Here is a 22,026-nt window from a genome sequence, read left to right on the forward strand (position 1 = left end):
TATTCTGGCCTGTCTCAAGCGAGACAAATTCAGTGAAAAATGAAGTGTCCACATTTGGACCAGAGCATGAAAGGAGAAACAAGGCCTCATGGTCAGCATGATGGTGGTGGCCAAACCCTTCCACCGGGTGAGATGAACCATGGTGAGGGTGAGAATCCAGGGTCCTAGGTCGGCCAAATCATCTTCCTTCACGGTTGTCTGGGGTGTTGGAGACTGACTACCACAAACTAACGACACGGCTGTCAGTGGTGGATGTCAGCTGCAACAGAAACGGATTCAACTCTTTACTGCCAACATGGGTTAAAAGTAAAGGCCGGGGCAGGGAGGTCTGCACGGCTGCTGAGGCAAACCACAGACCCAGCTCTGAATGCCCACTGGCTGGAGCAGAGAGGAAGCTACGGCCCTTTTAGCTGTCCCTGTGTCCAACAGATCCAGGTGAGCCAGCTACTTAGGAGAAGGTCATGTTGTCCTGATACCCAGAAAAACCAGCCTCGTAAAGGGAACAAATAGTGTCATGGATTTTAGACCCAATTCTGCCCCTTTATGAAGGCAAAGTAAAGTAAATGGCACGGGGAAGTTGAATGCAAAAAAAAAATTTAAAGAACCAAACGGTGACCGCTTCCTCCAACAGCGTCCCCTGCAGCTTCCTCACCAGTGACCGCCGGCCATGAAGCGCCGTCACGCACGTCACACAGCGACAGCCAGGAACCGCGTGCCGAGCACGTTTGTGTAAAAGCAGGAATCGAGCAAAATGCTGCAGAGTTTCACCTTACAAGTTTAAATACTCCATGAAAAGAATCCCTGAGCAGCCGACTAAATCAATTCGCATCTCACTTCTTCAAAACAATCAAACAAATTTAATAAGGGCGCATTTGTCACCAAATAAAAGGAGGACCAAACAGGTCCCTCAAAGCAAGGATTTTAACAGTTATCTAACACCAGTGGGTAATGTGCTAACAAAGCAAATATTCCAAAACATTAGAAAATACAAAATGACTAGGATAATACATGGATCAAGACAGATATTAAGATTTTGCTTTTTAAAGCGATGGAGACAGTATGGAGGGCAATCTGGCTATTTCCAATGCAGGGTGTGCACAGCCCACATTTTCAGATGCAACAACATGCTCACTGGGCAGTACAATTGAAAAAGGAATAAAGAAAAAGGAAAAGAGGAACAAGAGAAAATTAGAAACACACAAGAACAAAAATGATTTTGACAGCATGTACAAGAATTTACGTGAGTGTGTGAGGCCAGGGATGAGGGGATGGTGAGACCCACCCTCACCCCCTGCTCCAGGGAAAGCAGGGACCTGAGGGGAGCGGCGCTGCCGGGGGACCTCAACGTGGTCAGTGCCCCTAACCAAAATTCCACCTACAAGCTTCAAGGCAGCTTTTGAGCTACAAATTGTGGTCGCATTTCAGTCTGGACCGTTTTACTCACTTCCACCAAGAGTAGCAGGAGAGAATTAGGCTCTGCTCCTGTACCAAAGAATTGTTTAAATAATTAATGACTGTGGAATACTAAAAGCAACAATGGGGTAAAAGTGACTGGAGGAGAATGTGCTTGACCTGAGCTCACTGGCCGCGTTATCTCACTGACGTTCAGAAGCTGGCTGAGCCCTTATGGTACCAGAACAGACAGACCCAAAAGGAGGGAGGTTTAATGTGCTGCTGTATTTCGATACTGGGAGCCATGCCTGGTACACGAGGTTCTGGGTAAACAATGGGGACAGTGTCAACCACTGTGGGCTAATTACACATCCGGATACTCCGCCAAGTCCCAAGGGCAGACTTCAAAAGACAAAAACAATCTGGCATTCTCTGGTGGGGCTGCAGACTCAGAGACAAGCATTTGTTGAGCAAAAATATCACCAGTGCCTCCTATGACAAAAGAGGAGGCACTGGCGTGGGGGCTGGGGCAGGGCTCCAGGCTTCCACTGCTCACTCACCAGTCTGTCCAGGGGGAGAAGTGGTCCCTGCTTATGTTGCACCGATGCACCTACCTTGACTAATGCCTGGGGCCTCAGCAGGTGTTGACAGGAGAGGTGAACGGAGCCAGACTTGGTGTAGCACGGTGCTGGCAGCTATGCCCTCAGCAGTGCCCAGGCTCCTATACATGCCAGCTCATCTTAAGAAGCAGATGGGGAGTGCGGGCATGTAGATCACAGGGCCCTGAGAGGACAAGTACAGATCATGGCTACAGCATGCCTCCCCCTTCCTTAAGTCATAGAGGTATGTCTGGGAGGAACAGAAAATTCATCCAGAGCCCGCTACATTGTCTCTCGCAGGTGGGACTCGTGTCCCCTGTGCTTCTCACTCACAGGGCTGGTCTAGACATTCTTTTTATCAATTCTCTAGCATCTTCTCCTCCAACTTACCAACAACCAGAGAGTAGGATCTGATCTTAGCTAAGTTCAAGAGTCACAGAGCACTTCCTTCACAGCGGGCCCAGAAACATGTGCCAGGTTCTCCGACCGTCACCTGTGGGACCACCATGAGCCCTCTCCAGACTCAAGGACAGAGGCCGTAGGCCGGGGGAACACAGCTTCCCTCACTCTCCCCAGCAAAGGTTTCCACGTCTCGGAAAAGGCATCTCACCCTCTTCTGCCCGAGGGACAGCACAACAGATACACCGGGAAACAGAGCTGAAGTTGGGGGGGGTAGGCAGCCCAGAAGAGCTCGTCTGTACTTCCGAGGCAATGTGGGGCCGTTGACTTAATCACAGGGAAAAAGTGAGAATGAACATTTCCCTGCTCTGTCCCATACACCGTGATACGCCTTTCCCTGCATAAGGAGTTCATTCGGAAGTCCCCGGCGGTGTTTCTGATGTCCTAACTTGGCATGGAGGCTGTCGGGCAAGAAGAGAGGGCCTGAGCAGAATAGGTGCTGGGCCTGGGAGGCAGGAGACACCGGCTCCAGCCCCAGCTCAACCAGCTCCTCGTTCCGCCTCTCGGGGTTAAGCATCTCATCTGTAAGCAAAGGGATGGGACTGTTCCAGGACAGGCTGCCCAACAGAAATGAAATGAGAGCCATGTAAATAACGTTTCCCATTTGCCACGTTTAAAATGGTAAACAAAGAAACAAACCAACAAACAAAAAACAAATACTAGAAACTGATTTTAAGAACAGATCTTACTTAATCTACTGTATGTAAAATACTATCATTTTGATATGTAAGCAATATAGGAAGTAAAGAGATAGTTTATATACTTTTACTAGACAAGCCTCAGTGTCTGATGTGCATTTGACCTACAGCACATCTCAGCTCAGTCCAGCCTCCTCCCCAGTGCTCCTAGCATCAGTGGCTTTGACTACTTTATTGGACAGCAACCCCAGGGGTCCCACCATGGTCATGGCTGTAAAGCGGGAGTAAGTGTCCACACTAACCCTAAAAGGATCTCTCTGAAACAAAGGCGGATTCACTTTGAAATGTCTGGAAACCGGCGGGCTGCATCTCCATCCCCCCTTGGCTACAAGACAGACTTCTTCCTTGCTGATCCCTTTCTGGATGTAGGGAAGCAATCCGGCACAAAGCCAGGGTGGACTGGCCTCCAGGTAAACTTACCTGCTGTCTGTGTCCAGTCCCATGAAGTCCTCCTTCTCAAACAGGATGCAGAGGAGGGGAATCTTGTCCCCAGAATTCTTGGGGCCACCATCCAGCCACTTGGACTTGAGCAAGATGAAGAGTGACTCAGTGAAGTCCTCGATCCTCTTCTCCACCACCCTGCAGTCCTCTAAATTTGAAGGCAACGTCGGTGCGCGGCTGCTCGACTTCCTCCACATGCAGTACAAAGACAAAGAGCTGAGAGTCATTATCGAGGTGCCATACAGCTCCTCTGCACGTGGAGCTTCTCCAAGGCCTTGGCAGAGAGACAGTCGGTAATGGTGACAAGGCCCACGACCTTGCAGTGTTTCTGGAAGACGCTCCACCCATTCTCGGGCACATAGCGGTGCCTGTAGTGGATACAGAGTGTCCACTGGGAGCCACATGGGCTGATATGGCTCACCGAGGTGAGTAGCTGATAGATGCAAAAGATATTCTCCTCTGAGATGATCTCCATGGTTTGGACTACAACGGGAAGAGTCTGGTGGTCCTCAGCACACTGCACGTAGTCAGGGATGCTCATGTTGCAGGCCCTGCCGAGACAGGAGAGGAGATCGAGGTACATACTCTGCTGTGTGCTATGGGCCCATCTGGGTTGCGGTGACCTGGTGTGTACCAGACAGAAGGCAAGGGAAGCCAAAGCAAATCCGGGGGTACAGTTTGTCCTCATAGTCTGCACATGGCTACTGTAGCTCGGATCACATTACCCAGTTTTTGGTCTAGGCTTCCTGCCCCTGCAGAGAAATGTCATTTCTTATTTTATATTTCCAAGCACCTAGCAAGGCTCTGATATGAAGTCACTACTCAAAAATGCTGAATAAAGAAATGAACAAAGGATATGCTTTCCCCAAACCCCTTCAGCAGAATATAAAGAAAAGGACCACAGTAGGATCAAAAGATCTGGAATTCTATTCAATTGATTTGAACCCCTTAGCTTCATAGTAATGGATAAGAAAACTTGCCTTGGGGTAGAGGGTACTGTTCATTGGTGGAGCACATGCTTAGCATGTACGAGGTCCTGGGTTCAAACCCCAGTACCTCATTTTAAATAATCAAACAAATAAATACACCTAATTTCCCTCCTGAAAAAGTATTTTTTAATTCAAAAGTCAAAAAACACCTTGCAATTGACACAACATTGTAAACTTGACTATACATCAATTAAAAAAAATCCTTGCCTTGCAAGAATATATCTGGATTACGGATGTTTGCAAATGTAAAATGCCTAGGGTACCACCTGCATAAAAAGTGGTGACTGTACAAATGTACTATCCCCCCTTTATGAGCTATTCTTCCTTTGGGGGAGTTATAACCTCTCAGAGCTAATTTTCTCAGTTTAAAAAATATAAACATTACCTGGTTCTCAGTACTGCTGAAGAATCAGATAACCCTAAGAAAGCATCTGACCCACAGAATTTACTCAATAAATGTTTTTTGAATGAATGAATAAACAAGCAAAGTGAATGCTGCTCCCTGCCAAAGAACATCATAATGATACTTCCTGGAAATCCCAAGCCCACGTTCACCAGACTCTGCACTAACAATGTGGGTGACCTGGGCAGGCCTGTGTGCTTCTCTAAGCCCCAATTTAATCGTGGATAGAAATGAGGGCAATAACACAAACCTCAAATTGTTAGTGAGTCAGTAATGAATTGTACCCCAATATTGCAAGATGGAACCATTAAGGAAAACTGGGCAAAGAGTCCATAGGCTCTCTCCATATTATCTCTTACTACCACATGGGAATCTACATTACATCTCAAAATAAAAAGTCTAATTTTTTAAAGAGGTTTTCGAGGTTAGGTGAGCTCACTGTCTCAAATAAGGAACACACAGTACAAATAGGACAATGCCCAGCCCATGAGATACACTCAGTTAACATTCCCACTGAGCCCACTAGTCCCTCCAACTTCTAATGGTGTCCACTTCCAAGAGCCCATGTGACCATCCTTGTTCTAATTTTCTATTTGTAATTTTTTTCTTTTCATTAAATAGAAACACCCAATTCCATAGAATTCTTACCAGATATCATGATGGCAGCCCTTCAAAACCTGACCACAGAGATCATGATGGCAGCCCTTCTTGGTGAAACAATAAAATGAATAGCCATTTTCACAAGACCTCTGAGTAAATCTACTAGGGAACTTCATCCTGGACTGAGGAAGAGGACTGGGGAGGAGGGGGCATTCAGGGGCACAGAGAATCATGGGCCACCTGTCCCACGATGGACTTTAGACTCACCCTCACCCTTCAGGAACTACTAAATACACACAGACAGAGTGCTATGGACAAGATTTTTTTTTTTAAACAAATCCCTGAATCCCTAGCAGGTCTTGTTTCTACCCATACACAAATGGCTTATTTGCATAATGTTTCACAAAAGCCTTAAAATATTATCACCCCAACTTGACACATCAAGAAACTGAGGTAGAGAAGTTTATCACATTCTACAAGATTAGAGAGAGGCCACGTCAGACACCGTATTTAAATCCAAGCCCCTGCTCCAGTGCTCACACTAGAAAGTGTGACATACTGCCCCTTTCCTGCCCTCTCCCTGCAATCAATCTCTGAATAGTCTTTTCTGTGTCACCTGGAATCACAATCACATTCATTTTCCACAAAGAGCTATGTCACTCCTTGGAGGATTTTTCAAAATCTAAAGGGTTGGTTTGAGAGGAGAGATTTGCATTTTCTGTTTCTCAAAGGAAACATGGCTTTAAAAGAAACTGAAAAGTAGTTATCTAGTCTAAGCCCTCATTGTGCAGAGAAAGAACCGGAGGCTCAGAAGAGATGAGGAAAGGGCCTTATTAACAAATATTGCCTCAGCGCAGCACCAAGCCAGACCTGGCACTTCTAGGGGAGGATCTGAAAGGCCCAGGAGAATGAGTGTTAGAAAACAGAAAGAGAAGAAGCATACAAGGCCCCGTCTCTTCACCACCATAACATGAATTTCCACCAAATTACCCAGAATGGGTGCAGCCAATATTAAGTTTGTCAAAAGAGGTTATAGAATTCTCAACCATAGTGGAAATTCCAACATTTACTGTGCTTTTTTCCCAGTTCAAGCATCAATTCAGTGGGCACTCTGTACCAGGGACTACACGAGGCCTGGGGTTCTCCCAAATACAGATCTCTATTACCACGTGTGCAAACCACATTAAGGCCACCAGAAGAAAAGCGCCCACAGATAAGATGGAATTACTGAAACTGAAAGCAGCAAAAGAGCATATATTACTAGGAAAAACGGTGCTCCTAGTAATGGACTCATGGACATAGAAAGCAAACTGTGTTTAGCAGGCAGGAAAGGGGGGATTAACAGATAAAAATTAGTAAATATAAAATAAATGACAAGGACCTGCTACATAACACAGGGAACTATATTCAATTTCTTGTAGTGATTTATACTAAAAACAATCTAAAACATATATATATATACATATGCATATGTTTATAACTGAATCTCTGCTGTACACTTGAAACTAACATTGTAAATTGACTACACTTAAATAAAAAATAATTTTAAAAAATAAGTAAAAATAAATGCAATGCCATTAAGAAAAAATAAAAGAACTCTCTAATCCCCTTAACTGTAGGTGGTCGAGAAATCTAGCTGCAAACACCAAGTCCACTGGATCACTCCAGCACTGGCTGTCACTCTTTCTGACCATCAGAGAGTCACTTGCTTCACTGAGGTTAATTTTCTCTTCTGTGAAAGGCTACACTTGCAACTAACGATGTATAGAATCTCATCATTCACAAGCCCAAAAAGTAGTGAGGACTTCACATGGGCCAGGCTCTGGTCAGATGAAAAGATAGGGTCCCAGATATATTCATGGGTAGAAGAAGTTTATGCCATAAAGGTATAAATTCTTCCTGTTTTGATAGACAGATTCATTTCAATTCTGGTTAGAATTCCTACCAGATTTTTCTTGGAATATAACAAGTTAATTTATGGTCAGGAATAGCCAAGAAATTTCTTTAGAACCACCACTTGGGTGGGGTGGATAGGTCATTCATTTCCACTGCTCTTTCTGAAGTGATGAAAACGTTCTGGAATAATAATGCATGCACCACTGTGAATATGCAAAAAGCTGCTGAATTGTACCATTTAAATGGATGGAATTCATGGTGTGTGAACTATATCATAATAAAACTGTCCTATGAAAATTATTTCTTGACAATTATTTTTCAGTTTATACACTAGTCTGTCCCACAATTTAAGAAAAACAAAAAACCTAAACAAGCCAAACTATGCCAGGAGCACTTTAGGACTGCAATATCCCTGGGTCTCCATGGCCTCTGGTGGTGCTGTTCCTGTTAACACACACTAGCTGGGCTGGGCTAGTTAGGGACTGTAACTATCTTTTGAAAATCGAGGATCACTCCTTTCACCCTGGGAGAGGGAAGGAAGGAGGATTTCACAGCCTCATGCCTTCAGCACATTTTTAACAGAACCAAGCCCTGCTTTCACCACTGCAATCCCTCTCAATATAAAAACACGTGACATCACCAAGCACCTCCATCATAACACCTGAAAGTGTTCAAGGTACTTACCTGCGGCAGAAACATGGAGGGGGGAGACAGAACCTCGCTTAGCAGTGACGCTCCCTTTTCCCAACTCCACCAGGAGAAGCTGGGCGTTAGAGCCGGAGGCTTTCAGCCCAGGTAGCAGCGCCCACGCCACAGAGCTGGTCCTCAGGCAGCGGGAAAGGGAGAGCAGGGCAGCCCCGGGGTCGCGGGGCAGGGAAAGCGGGGAGGGGGACGCGGGCTGCAGCCTCGCTCGGAGGACAGCCCCAGCCCCAGTCCCAGGCGCCCGCCCCCGTCCGGGTCCGCAGACCCCGCCCGTCCGGGACACAGCCCGCCCAGGGGCGGGGACGGGCCGGCGGACGAGGAGAGGAAGCCCGGGAGGAGAGGACTAGCGGGAGGGAGAGGGGAATGGGACGCCAGCCGCGGACTGAGGGGATCCCGGCTGGGTGAGAGGTGGCAGGTGCACACCAGGCCCTGGACACTGTGGCCGGGGCGCCGGGGCAGGTGGCGCTGGCAGAGGGGTCTGGCCTGAGCAATTCATCTGAACACGGGCTGACTAGCGCCCTTGGGGTCTGTGACAGGCGGACCGCCCTCCCGCAGCCGTCTGACCCCTTTCCTGGGAGCCCCCCACCTTGCACTTCCACAGTCAGAGGCCCCGGCAACAGGCAGGAACCAAAGGCCTACCGGGCGACGTAGTTGAGAAGCCTTTGGGCCCGATCCCCGGCTCGGATATGGAGCTCCCAACCAGCGGACCACTTGGCACTGACTGCGCATGCGCAGGAGGGCCAGCGATCCTCTGGGTTCTGTGAGAGAAGGTGGGACAGCGAGGGAGGGAGAAGATGGGAGCGGGTGGAGAGGACGGGAAAATTGGAGGGATACAGATGGACAGGATGAGCAGAGAGAAGGAAGGGCTCTGGAGAAAGGAGGGTCTTAGCGGAGTTGGAGAAAAAAAGCTTTACCTCTGGGGCACCCCTAGGCGGCAGACCTGCCTCTGTACCTTCTGTTACCCTTCAAGCCCCTCAGCTCAATTTTACCACCGTGATCCAACCCTCCGTCCGATGCTTCTGCAGAAACCCTAGGGAGATCACACCCGTTGCCCCCACGCGGAGCTGGGTTTTCTGTTGCTCTGAGAACCAAGCACCCGCAGGTGTTGTCGCTCAGAACTACCTTGGGAAGAGCACATATTCCCCTTTTACACGCTGGGAAACAGGCAGGCAGGATCTCTGCCTTAGCTCCACTGTCCCAGGTGTTGGGCTGGCGGGGAGCGGGATGGTACAAGATCAGAGCCCCAGACAAAGCAGACTGCCTGAGTGTTGGTGCATAGTCCCCATCCCTCCTGGGTAAACCATACCCACCCTAGTGGAAACATCAAGGGCTCACAGTAGTTCCCTGGGTGTGGGAGAGCTGTCCTCATGTGAAGGAAAAGTCCAGCTGGGCTAACAAGCTAAGTCACAAATCTAAGTGTGATAAGTGTCAGTTTACTGATCTAAATTCTGCTGGGCTATCTCGTAAATCTGAAGTTTAGTGTCAGTTTATTGGCCTAACAACCTAACTCGTAATTCCAAGCTCAACAAGTGTCAGTAATGTGATCTGTTACAAATTGATAAGATCCAGTGTACTTATTCCTTGCTTTTTGTTCTTTGAGCCTTATTGGCTAATCCCCCCTTACTTGTAATCAAGCCTTTAAAACCTCATGTGCACGTCTTGGAGGTACTCAAAACTTCGGAGCCGAAGCCCCTCTGAGCCCACCGGCATAATAATTCTGAGTACTCCAACACTCCGATTGGTGCTTTTTTCTTGGCTGGCCTGTTTCCATAACACTCAGCTCCAGTGCCCAGCTTTCTAGGTAGATAGGAGTGTTACCAAGTCGAAATTCATTCTCCTCAGTGCAGGACAGGCCAATAAGTTGGGAGACCAGATGTTGGGGCATGGAATAGCAAGTTTCTGTAGACCTAGATGGCAAACTAATGTCCTGGAAAACCATCTCCCCAAGTCACAATTCAGGCTCCTTTCCTATGTGCTTGGTTAGTGCAAACTTCTTAGTGTAGGAATTCCTTCTTGTTAGAATCCTTTGTTCTTGCAGCTATCTGCGTGGGTCAGATCCCTGTAAACCTCCAACAAAAGAAACGTTATTTTCTATTCTGCAATTTGCTATCTTCTAATGAATGAAAAAGTGTTAAATATCCTTAAAGGTCAGAGGCTTCAGAATAGGCTCTCCTGTTTATTTCAGGCTCTAGGCAACATTGTTTTACAAGCAAGATGAAGCCTAGGTGACAGAGCACAGGGTTAAATTCAAAGGAACAAATCTAATATGGAGTCAGATTTGTTCTGTTATATTACCCGGCCAGAAGCCACTTGAGGATTTTAATCCCTTTAAGTTAAAAATAACTAAAATTTTAAAGGAATTTACATACATAGGTGGGAATGTGCAAAGCATATCTGGAAAAGCACCCAAAGGATAGTAAACAGAGGCATCTCCAGAGAGGGCTGAAAGAACAGAGGATGAGGGAAAACTTCTTTCACTTGTGTATTTTTGTGCTCTGTTTGAGTTTTTTTTAAACCATTTCCTTGTATTTCTTTTTCAGATAAAAGAAATGTGTAATGGAGCAAAGGAGTAATTAGCTTAGCAAATACAGCAGCCATGGAATCACTAGTCATCACTTTTGATTTAAGCCAGAAAGCATTTTTTGACTCTCTCCAATGTGCTCTGTCCTGTTTTAAGACTTCTATTAATACTATTATTATTATTATTATTATTATTATTATTATTATTATTATTATTATTACTATTACTACAAGTACTACTACTATGACTATTACTATTATTACTATTATTTTATGAAATAATAACACGGTTTACCTCACCCCTGCCCATGGCTGGTGGAAAACCAACTGAGTTTTTCTTGAGTTGTTTTCCAAGGAGTGGAGATGAGTTTATAAACAGAACACATCTTCAGGGCAAAACAGGCAGTGTGCATTACCAGCAGGCCAGACAGCAATGAAGGGTTTTCAATAGAGGCACCCAGAAGCTGAGAGAGAAAGCCTCCAGGACACTACAAAAAGCTGCCCAAACTGCCATCTCCATGGTACTACTGAAATAGGAAAGAACAAATCTGACTCCATATTTGATCTGTTTCTTTGACTTTAACAAATCCAAGTTAATATGCTCCGGTCTTTTCATGGGTTATGATGTCACAGAGGAAACGGACAGGTCAACAAGGAACCACTCTGCCGTGATCACGGAGCCGGGGAAAGGGATGGGCTGCAAGATGTATGAAGCAGCCACAACTGTGCCCGTGCTTCTAGGCAGGTATCCAAAATCGCCTCGACAAGGTGTCAAAAATTTGTGCCCATGTCCTCATCAACAGACATGTATTAAAGACAAATGGAAACATATAAAAGGCCAATACCCTTGCTGGGTACACCGTCCAAAGAACAAAGTCTCAGTTTGACAACTGGCCATCTCGGTTCCATGGGATTCATTCTTGGAGAACCTTAAAAACCACTCTTCTGTCCTCAAGAATTGCTGCATATTTGTCCTATCTTTGGCTCAGGGATGCAGCACGTTCAAGTGAACTTTAATGTCTGCACAGATTTGACTGTCTTTTTCCAGGTTCACTTGTCCATTCCAAAGAGGCTTGAGCTATGTCCATTTTCCGTAAGATCTATTCCCTCCAGTGACAGCTCATTGAGCCTGCAATTAAAAGCCAAGTGAACAAGACTGTCCTCAGCTAAAAAGTTCACCCACCCTTCACTGTTTTCTTAATCTCCTCTCCTGGCTAATTGCAACAGACTAACACCTCCCTCCACCAAGATACCCAACTATGTCATTTTTCTCCCCAAAGAGAAAATAAGGTCCATAAAAGAGGAGACAACTCCATAGTCACCTCTGAATTCTTAGCATATAGTAATGTCAATAAATACAACTCAGATTATTGTTAGTTTCCTTTAAAACCTTTCTGGTTATTTCAATGAGACCTTGGAAGAGAGGTGTTTGCTGTCCAGTATCTTGATCCACAAGACTCTGGAGGCCTTATTCGGAATAGCTGTTCACTGATTCATTCAAAACACAACTTATCAATCAAGGAGTAGCTGTGGTTTTCTGCCAGGAGTTTGTGGTCACTCTCATGCCAGAACAGCTTTAAACTATATCCTTAATTTGGATTTGTTATTTTTCCCCTCTTCCACCAAAATTGACTTTTCTTACTTTCTTGTCTTGAGGAATTTTTTTTTCCTATTTCACCCTTTAGTAAAGCAAGATTCTCACCCATCCAACTCCTAGTGTGAGAGGTCTGGGGCTCACCTGCTTCCCTCCTGTCAAGGCAACTGAAAATCAGTTCAGGAGCCAACCAGCACACCACGGCTTCTAACGCTCACGTATCTCTCAGAAACCCTACTTTCTCGTTTGTCTTGGCTTCTGAGAATTTTCCCTCACTTTCTTGACAATGAGTTGTGCAGCTTGAAAGATGAGGAAGGAAGGTTTTATTTCTCAATCAGCGTTTTAAGGAACTTGTGTAATGGAGGTTTTCAGGAGTTTCTAGAACCCTCCATTGCCGAGACAGAAAACACACTAGACATTTTCTAAATTTAGTTCTCATGTGCATTTTTTCTTTGCTTTTTTTTTTAACTGCTAACAGACATTTTTTAATTAAAAAAAAAATAAGGCCCCAAAAATAATAGAACACTGAAGGGGCAAACAAATTAACGGGCAAAGACAGAAAAATGATAACTACTCTACAAAGTTAATATAATACATACACTATGTATCAGATCAGCAATTCTCAGTAACAGCTAATTGAAACATGACCATGAGGTAAAATTTCTCTCCTGTCAGGACATGGCCAACAGAAAATACAATTAAACCAACAAACTAATATCCTAAGTCTGGCGAGGTACAGAAGGCTACAAGCTAAATGTGTCTTATTCTAGAAAAGAGGGAGTCTCACCAGCTCTTTTCTGTGGAGCCTGAGCCCACGGGAGGACGGTGAAGTGAGCTCTGTAAGTACACAATTAGCAAAGTGAGTGATGAATAAATAGACGTGAGCTTTGATGACAGGGATAATACTACTATTCGTTTGTCCTTTAAAGTATGACTTCACGTTCAGTGATCAATACTTCAGCGTCCTTAGGAGTTGAGATTTTAGGAAAATGCACAACCTGGGCCCAGATCTCCTCTTTAAGCTCGTGACACTGCAGTTAGTTGTCTCAAAGGCAGCTCCAACTCCACATGCAAAGAGCTGACTTCACGGTGTTCCTCCCATAGCCGTCCTTACCAGGGCCCCTGGTCGGGGGGTAAGGTCTCCCTGCGTCTCCCAACTCAGGCCCATCACTCACAGATGTGAATGGACCCCTCCTTCAGGGACCAGATATCCTCAGACTCCGAGTCCCACTACCCTCAACTGACCTACCAGATACTCACTGGCACTCACTCAGCACTGACTCTCTGCTGGAGACCACGCTGCACACTGCACAGTGTATCTCACTGGATCTCCACAATAGTCCTGGGAATTGGGTACATCACTGCTTCAATTGATTAGATAAATTGTTTCACTTCCTTGCGTGCGTCATTCAAACTGACACGGCTACTAAGCCACAAGCCTGGGCCTGAAAACCACTTGAAAATTGGACACTGCTACACCTCGCAGCCACCCTACTCTGACTCATCACATCATCTCCTGCCAAGCCTTCTAAATGTTTCCAAACATTCTAGAAGACAAATATGAACTAGGAGAGCACCCCACTCTCCTACTTAAAATCTGTCAATGATGGTTCACTCCCCTTAGGAGAAAGCCCAACCAGGCCTGAGCACAGCCTAAGGCCCCAGCATCCGCTTTCCCTGCACGGCCGCGCCGCCTCACCCACCACGCAGCTCTACACGTGCCGTGTCTAGGACAGGGATGCTGACTCCGCACAACCCAGGGCTTGTCTCACTCGAACAATGATCACCTTCTTCAGTGTTCATCTTCTTCATTGCTGACTCTCACAAAAATGTTTTCTCATGATGAATCAATATCTTTTTCCTTACAACTGCCCATCATTAATAATGAGCTCCCCCCAAAGAGAGAAGACCTAATTCTCAGTCTCCTTATCTGTAAAGTGAGAATAACAAGGAAATATGTGAGGTTTCAAGAGAAATAATATTCATGTGAGGCTGAGGGACAATTCCATCATACAGTAAGCATTCAATATGTGCTTACTTAATATTAATAAGAATATATTGCATTCTAGCAACCTTCAATCAATGTTTTATGACTTTGTCCAACAGACTACTGACAAACTGTTGGACGAACCACTTTGAGCAGATCAGCACAAGCATACTGGGAGAGGTAAGTGCTGACTCCAGTTACAGCTGCAGCCACCCAGCACTACGGGGCGGGGGCAGTTTGCTCAAACTCTTACATGTTGCTTGAGCATTTAGTTCTCATTATAGAATAAAGACAGTTGTTCTTTAGTCAAAGCTCCTGAAACATAAATCTTCAAAGATTGATGCAAATTAGGTTTCAAGTACAACACTCTCACTAGAATTTATTTGAAAATTATAGTCTTAGCTACTCCGCACATCAAAAGGGCATAATCTTAATGTATCTGACTAAATACACTGAAAGGGTTGTTTAAAAGTAATTAAGAAGAAGCCATTCAGAATAAGCTCTCAGTATCATCTGCACAAAGACCCACCCAAGGGTCTCATTTCTCACTTCCACATAGGTGTTTTCAAGTAGCTTACCTTGGGTCTTGGTTTCTTATAACACGGGGCGGGGAATAGTTGTGGATAGATTTATGTAGCAAATATATACCAAGGGTATTTGTTGTGAAGGAATTCTACAAATAAGAAGATTGATACATAGTCCCACCCATAAGAAATTCAGCCTTTCCATTTACAACAGCATTAAAAATAAAGTGAGAGATACATTTAACAAAAATTTACAAGATTTGTACATTGAACTTTTTGAAGTATCACCAGAATAAATTTTAAAAGATCTACATATATGGAAGACATCCCATTTTCATGGAATGATTGACAATATTATTAAAAATGTTAAGAATCCACAAAGTGAACTATATATTCAGTGGAATCCCTATCAAAATTCCAGCTGACTTCTATGCAAAATTGAAAAACTGATCCCAAAATTCACATGGACGTGCAAGGGGCCCAGGACAGCAAAAACAACCTTGAAAAAGAAGAGTAAAGTTGGAGGACTCACTTTAAAGTGTACTAAAATGCTATAGTACTAAGTCAGTATGATACTGGCATAAGTTTGGATAAATAAGTCTAAGAGACACAATAAAAACCCACGGGGAAAAACTTACATTTACAGACACTTTTCCACTAGGGGGCCAAAAACACTCCATTGAAAGAATAGTCTATTCAACTAATGGTTCAGGGACAGCTGGGTATCTGCAGGCAAAAGAATCAATCTGGAATCTGAACACCCATATTTTATATAACAAATAAAATTAATTGAAAATAGATCACAGACAGAAATGTAAAAATTAAACCTATAAATTTTCTAAAAGAAGACACAGTATAAATCTTTGTGGGCCTAGGATAGGCTTTGGTTTCCTAGATACAAAACCAAGAGCACAAGTGATAGAAGGAAAAAGCAGATAAACTGGACTTCATCAAAACTAAAACCTTTTTCTTACAAAGGACATCATCAAGAAAGTGAAATGACAGGGGAAAAGGGTATCTCAAGTCAGAGAGTGCGTGCTTTGCAAAAAAATAAAATAAATCTTTACATCAAACTACCTCCCTTGTAAAGAAATTGTTTTAATGTTTAAAAAAATATAGTTAAAGGACAATGTGCAGAATAGAAGAAAAATTTTGCAAAGCATGTATCTAATAAGAGAGTAGTATCCAGGATATATAACGAATGCTTACAACTGAACAATACAAAAAAATACACCCAATTTTTAAATTTACCACGAATTTAAATAGATATACAAATGGCCAATAATCATATGAAAAGATGCTCAGCATCACTAGGGAAGTCAAAAACAAAATGAGATCTCATTTTACACCCACTAGGATGGTTATAACCAAAACATGGACAATAACAAATGTCGTTCAGGAGGCAGAGAAACCTCATATGCGGCCAGGGGAAAGGAAAAATGTTGCAGCTTCTTTGGAGAAGTCTGGTATTTCCTCAAAAGCTTAGAGTTATATGTCTCAGCAATTCCACTCCTACATATAGAGTCATCTCTCAATATCCTTGGGGGGTTGGTTTCAGGAACCCCACACCCTGGATACCATAATCCAAGGATGTTCGAGTCCCTTTACAATCAACCATCTGGATTCATGTAGTGGAAACTAAAGATATGGCGGGGCAAATGTACAGCCAACAGAATGAAAACATATTCTCATAAAAAATTTCACATCAATATTCATAGCAGTATCATTCAGAGTAGCCAAAAGTTACTAACAATATCCATCCATCAATGAACGGATAAACAAAATTACCAAGAATAGGCCCACAAACTTTTGGTCATTGAAACTTTGACAAAGGAGGTGAGAAAATACAATGGAGTAAAGACAGCCTCTTCAGCAAATGGTGTAGGGAAAACTTAACAGCTGCATGTAAATCATTGAAGTTAGACTACTCCCTCACAGTATATACAAAAATGAATACAAAATGTGTTAAAGACTTAAACATGTAGACAAGACACTATAAACCTCTTAGAAGCAACCATAGGCAAAACATGTGACATACATCTCAGCAATGTTTTCCTAGAGCAGTCTACTCAAGCAATAGAAAAACAACCAAAAATATACAAGAGGGATCTAATTAAACTTACAAACTTTTGCACAGCTATGGAAACAGTAAGCAAAACAAAAAGACAACCAACCTATGGAATGGGAGAAAATATTTGCAATAAATGAAACTGCTAGGGGCTTAATTCCCAGAATATGTAAACAGCTTTTACACTTAATAAGAAAGAAAAACAAACAATTCAATTCAAAAATTGGCAGAAGTCCTAAAGAAACATTTCTCCAATGAAGACGTACAAACAGTAGCCACATAAAAAAATATTCAATATCATTATCAGAGAAATGCAAATCAAAACTGCAATCAAGTATCACCTCTCACCAGTCAGAATAGCCATCATTCAGAAGTTCACTGACAATAAATACTGGAAAGTCTGCGGAGAATTGGGAACACACCTACACTGTGGTGGGGATACAGTTTGGTGGAGCCATTGTGGAAAAGTGTATAGATGTTCCTCTAAAGACATAAAATTGACCTCCCAGATGACCCAGCAATCCCACTCCTGGGCATATATCCAGAAGGAACCCTAATTGAAAAAGACACCTACACCCCAATGTACACAGCAGCACTATTTACAATATCAAGACATGGAAGCAACCGAAATGTCCACTGAGAGATGACTGGATAAAGAGGTTGCAGCATATTTGTCCAATAGACTACTATTCAGCCATAAAATAATAATAAAATAATGACATTGGCAGCAACATCAATGGACCTGGAGAATGTCATTCTAAGTGAAGTAAGCCAGAAAGAGAAAGGAAAATACCATATGAGATTGCTCACATGTGGACTCTAAAAAAAAAAAATAGAAAGAAACAAAAAAATAAACTTATCTACAGAACAGAAACAGACACAGAGACATAGAAACCAAACTATGGTTACCAGTGGGGAGAGGGTGTGGGAAGAATAAATTGGGAGTTCAAGATTTGCAGATACTGAGTATGTAAAGAATAAACAGCAAGTTTATACTGTATAGCACAGGAGAATATATTTAATATCTTATAGTAACTTATGTTTAAAAAGAGGATGAAAATGAATACAGGTAGGTTCCTATTTAGCTGAAGTGTTGTGCTGTACACAAGAAACTAACACAAAATTATAAACTAACAAGACTTCAATGAAAATATTTTTAAATAGACCAAAAACGAAAAAAAAAGGAAAAGGATATTATCAAGCAAAAAGAATAAAGTACTGATTCAGGCTACAATTATGGATGAACCTTGAAATTTTATGCTAAAATAAGCCAGACACAAAAAGCCAAATAGTGCCCTTTAAAGTGAACTGTATCTAAGCGTTTATTGTACTACTCCTGTAAATTTTCCAGAGGTTTGAAATCTATCAATATCAAAATAAAATGTATTATGCATTAAAAACTTAAAACGCTTCCTCACAGGAGGGCTTTAATTATTAAATGCAGAAACGCATATAAAGCTCTTGGAAAAACAATTTGCACGTCCACACACAGTCACTGCTGTCACTGCCACTCAGAGGGTGGTGACAGCGCTGATGAGAGCTGCCTCCACTCGCTCCCCTGCAGAAAGGAGTGAAGGCCTGAGCTCTGACAGGCAGGGTGAGCGTGAACCTGAGTCATACACAGCCACGTTCCAGACTCTGCGTTACCCAACTTTCTTATACAAACTGCAACATGTAATGTAAACACGCTAGAGGGATGTATCTTACAACACAGGGAATACAGACAATGTTTTACAGTAACTATAAATGGAGCATCTATTGTACACCTGAAACTAATATCATATTTTAAATCAGCTATATTTTTATGAAAAATTAAAAAATATTTTTAAAATGCTATCACTTTAATATTCAATTCGGTTTTTAAGTTACTACTAAACAGCTCAGAATGTATAAAAGCATTTAATTGTGCTGTTTGCTTACATATTTATTTACATTCAGCCTCTTGCTAAAAGAGAATTTAAGCAATTCTGTTAAACACAGCTTAACAACCATAACAACAAAAAGGCAAAACTGAGAGTGAAGAGAAAATGAAGATTCAATACTTAAATGAAACCAGGGGGAAGTAAACTCATAAAAATGGATTCCATGAAGTCAGGGCAAGTGTTAAGGCTGACTAGAAATTCAGCTGTAGGATTCTTGGCAGCGAAACCAAAAAGAAAAGATGATGGGGCGGGTGGTAGAGCGTGTGCTTAGCGTGCACGGGGTCCTGGGTTGAAGCCCCAGGGCTTCCACTAACAGGTTCATACATCTAATTAACTGCCCCCCTAAAAGATCACCAAAGAAAAGAAAAAGAGAAATTTCTTTCCCAAAGAACCCTGATATTAAATTTGGATTAAATATTAAAAAAAAGAAAAATTCAAAAGGTATGTGACACTGAAGGAAAACCCCAGCTGGGCTAACAAGCTAAGTCACAAATCAAAGTGTGATAAGTGTCGGTTTCCTGATCTAAGTTTTGCTGGGGTACCTGGTAAATCTGAAGTTTAGTGTCAGTTTACTGGGCTAATAAGCTAACCCGAAAATCCAAGGTCAACAGTTGTCAGTAACGTGATCTGTTCCAAATTGATAAGCTTCAGTGTACTGATTCCTTGCTTTTTGTTGTTTGAGCCTTATTGGGTAATAGCCCCATACTTGTAATTAACCCTATAAAACCTCATGTGCACGTCTTGGAGGTGCTCAGAGCTTTGGAAAAGAAACCCCTCTGAGCCCGCCAGCGTAATAAATCTCAGTACTCCAACCCTCTGTGTGATTCTTATTTCTTGGCTGGCCTTTTGTTTCCATAACAACACAAGCGATAATGCCCGTGAGATAAATCTGGGGAGGCTGCTGGTAAATCCCCATGTCTCACGTGGGAAAATCTGAAACATCCTTCTCACCACTCAGAGTCATCATAAGCCCACACCACACCTCCTGCCGTTAAATGCAGGAGCACGGTTAGGGCCCGGCCTTTGCTGTCTTTGTGTCATCACAGTGATACAGGATGGAAGGGGGAAGAGCACAGCCATTCAAGGAAGGCCGCAGCAATTGACATCAAAATGGTGAAGGATTCAACCCCCAATAGGCCTTGAGGCTCAGGATGAAGAGATTTAACTTCTAGCAGATCTTGAGCTTCAGTAAACATCCATTGTAATAGTAACCTGGTGAATAACATGCCCCAGGCACCATGGCAGTCCCAATGATAGCCACAAAAGGTCAAAGGGTGGGAAATGGCCAACTCCCAGGGAATCCTAGCCCCTTGCCCTAAGGCTGGTCCTTCTACTTATTAGCATATGAAACCACCAAGCCCAAGAAAACAAGCAACACAGCGCCACCTCGCGGTCACCACTCTCTGTCCCTCTTTGGAGAAGACAGACCTTCTGTCTGTGGAGTGTGTACCTACTTCCAATCTGTGCATGAAACCCCCACACCTCGTGACGTTTCTCTTGCATTTCAATGTATCTGTCTGAATATATATACCTTTACTCAACACTAGCTTGCTCTTGAATTCTTTACTGCATGAAGTCAAAGAACAAAATCTGGTGGGGCACATCCCAGGGGCTCAACGAAAGCCTGGGACACAGCCCTTCTCATGCCCAACGTTTTTTATTCTTGTATCAACAGGACTGGGCTGTGAAGTGAGGTCTGAGGCCCCAGCTAAGGGACAGAACCAGCTTCCAGGGTTCCAATTTGCGGGCAGCCTCTCCCCCAGCTTGGGCCTTGGGGTCTGCCCGGTTCTCTGTGTTTCTCTGTTGTGCTGACTCCCCAGCCATACAGCGTACTCCTAGGCCTGTCCCCACAAAACCCTTCTCTCCAAAATACAAGCACGTCATGTCACAATCCTCTTGTTCAACCAGGAAATGTTCAGCCCACTTTTTTCCTCCCCAATAAATTACCCAACTGTCCTCCCTCCCATCACATCACTTCTTTCTTTGTGAGAACTCTGCACTCGCCACACCCCATCATGAACACAGGTGTCTTGCTGGCTGTGACCGAGATGTTTCTTTCTCACACAGCAAGCGTCCTTTCACTTTCCCCTTGTTACCTTAAAAAAGCCTTTCCTGAGTCACCCACCCCTCTGATTATGAACTCACAATGTGCTGAAGTTGCAGTCACTATGTGCATACATCCCAGTTTTGGCTAGGTTTCCATCACAAGATCTTCATTAAGGAGCTGCATCAAGAAGTTATACAGGGTATTCTTACATCAGAGTGGAGGAACCTGCAAAAAATTTAAACGGCTTTGAAGAGAGTGTTAACCAGGGACAGAGATGTCGCGGGTCCTAGTCAAAAGTGTCATGAGGAAAAATGTTCTCCCAAGGCTCAGAGTGGCTTCTGAACACAGAATCCTCAGGGAGGAGGTGACAGGCAGTGATTAGGGTGGGTGATACAGGTTACGCTCCCCCAGCTGGGGAAGAATAGGTTTTTTTCTTGTTTTCCAAACAATTTCTTACTACCTTTTTCTCTTATTGCCACATACCATTTCCTACGAATTAAGCATATCAATGTCAGTCATTTGGGCCACTTGGGAGAAGCTACACGATGCCATTCACAGGGATGGGGCATGACAGCCACACCAGTCTGGGTTGAAAGACCAGTGGGGGTATTTGCAAGGTAATCACGGGCATGCAGCAAACTCCCCAGCTTCAATGACCTCATCTCAAAGCTGGGGTCAATAAAACTACCAAGCAAATTGCGTGAAGATTATGGCCAATGTTTACTAGGTAAGTGCCCGTGAAAGCTGCCGCTTAATGGGGAATGAGTACGATCAATGAGGCCCTGTCTACCTGCCCACACGCGCCCTGCCTTCCTGCCTTGCTGCAACAGCAGAACTTGTTTAGCTGAGATGAACGCCCCCAGAGCAGCCCAGACGGGAAAGCTCCCAGCTCTGTACGGCGAGACGTGTTCCTTTCCTTCTCAGAGCTGATCACAGTTTGCTGTCGTATGTTTTTATGTTTATCCCTTTTGTAACTGCCTCTCCTCCGGAGTTTTTGCTCAAGCAGCACAGGGCCAGGTGTGTCTTGGGTCCTGCCGGATATTCTGGGCAGGGAAACAGCCAACTCCATATCTGGCTCTGGTGCTGAACGGAGAGAGCAGAAGGCCCAGGGGCCCATGCTGAACTGAGGCCCCTGCACCCAAAATTATGGTCTGACCTTGGGCAAATTACACAGTCTTCTTTACC

General features: G+C 43.8%; 1 protein-coding gene across 1 annotated transcript in view; it reads right to left on the minus strand.

The window, feature by feature from the left end:
* Positions 1-1,918: 1,918 nt before the first annotated feature.
* The window catches only part of LOC140694988 (trafficking protein particle complex subunit 9-like), a 67,875-nt gene continuing 47,767 nt past the window's right edge, over positions 1,919-22,026 (minus strand). The window contains exons 4-5 of the mRNA XM_072957978.1: positions 3,569-4,140; positions 1,919-2,175 (exon numbers count right to left, since the gene is read on the minus strand). Of these exons, the coding sequence (XP_072814079.1) occupies positions 3,816-4,140 (325 nt within the window). The 3' untranslated portion in view covers positions 1,919-2,175; positions 3,569-3,815. The remainder of the gene's footprint in view (positions 2,176-3,568; positions 4,141-22,026) is intronic.

This window comes from Vicugna pacos, unplaced genomic scaffold (genome assembly GCF_048564905.1).
Source record: "Vicugna pacos unplaced genomic scaffold, VicPac4 scaffold_117, whole genome shotgun sequence".
Classification (NCBI taxonomy): Eukaryota; Metazoa; Chordata; class Mammalia; order Artiodactyla; family Camelidae; genus Vicugna; species Vicugna pacos.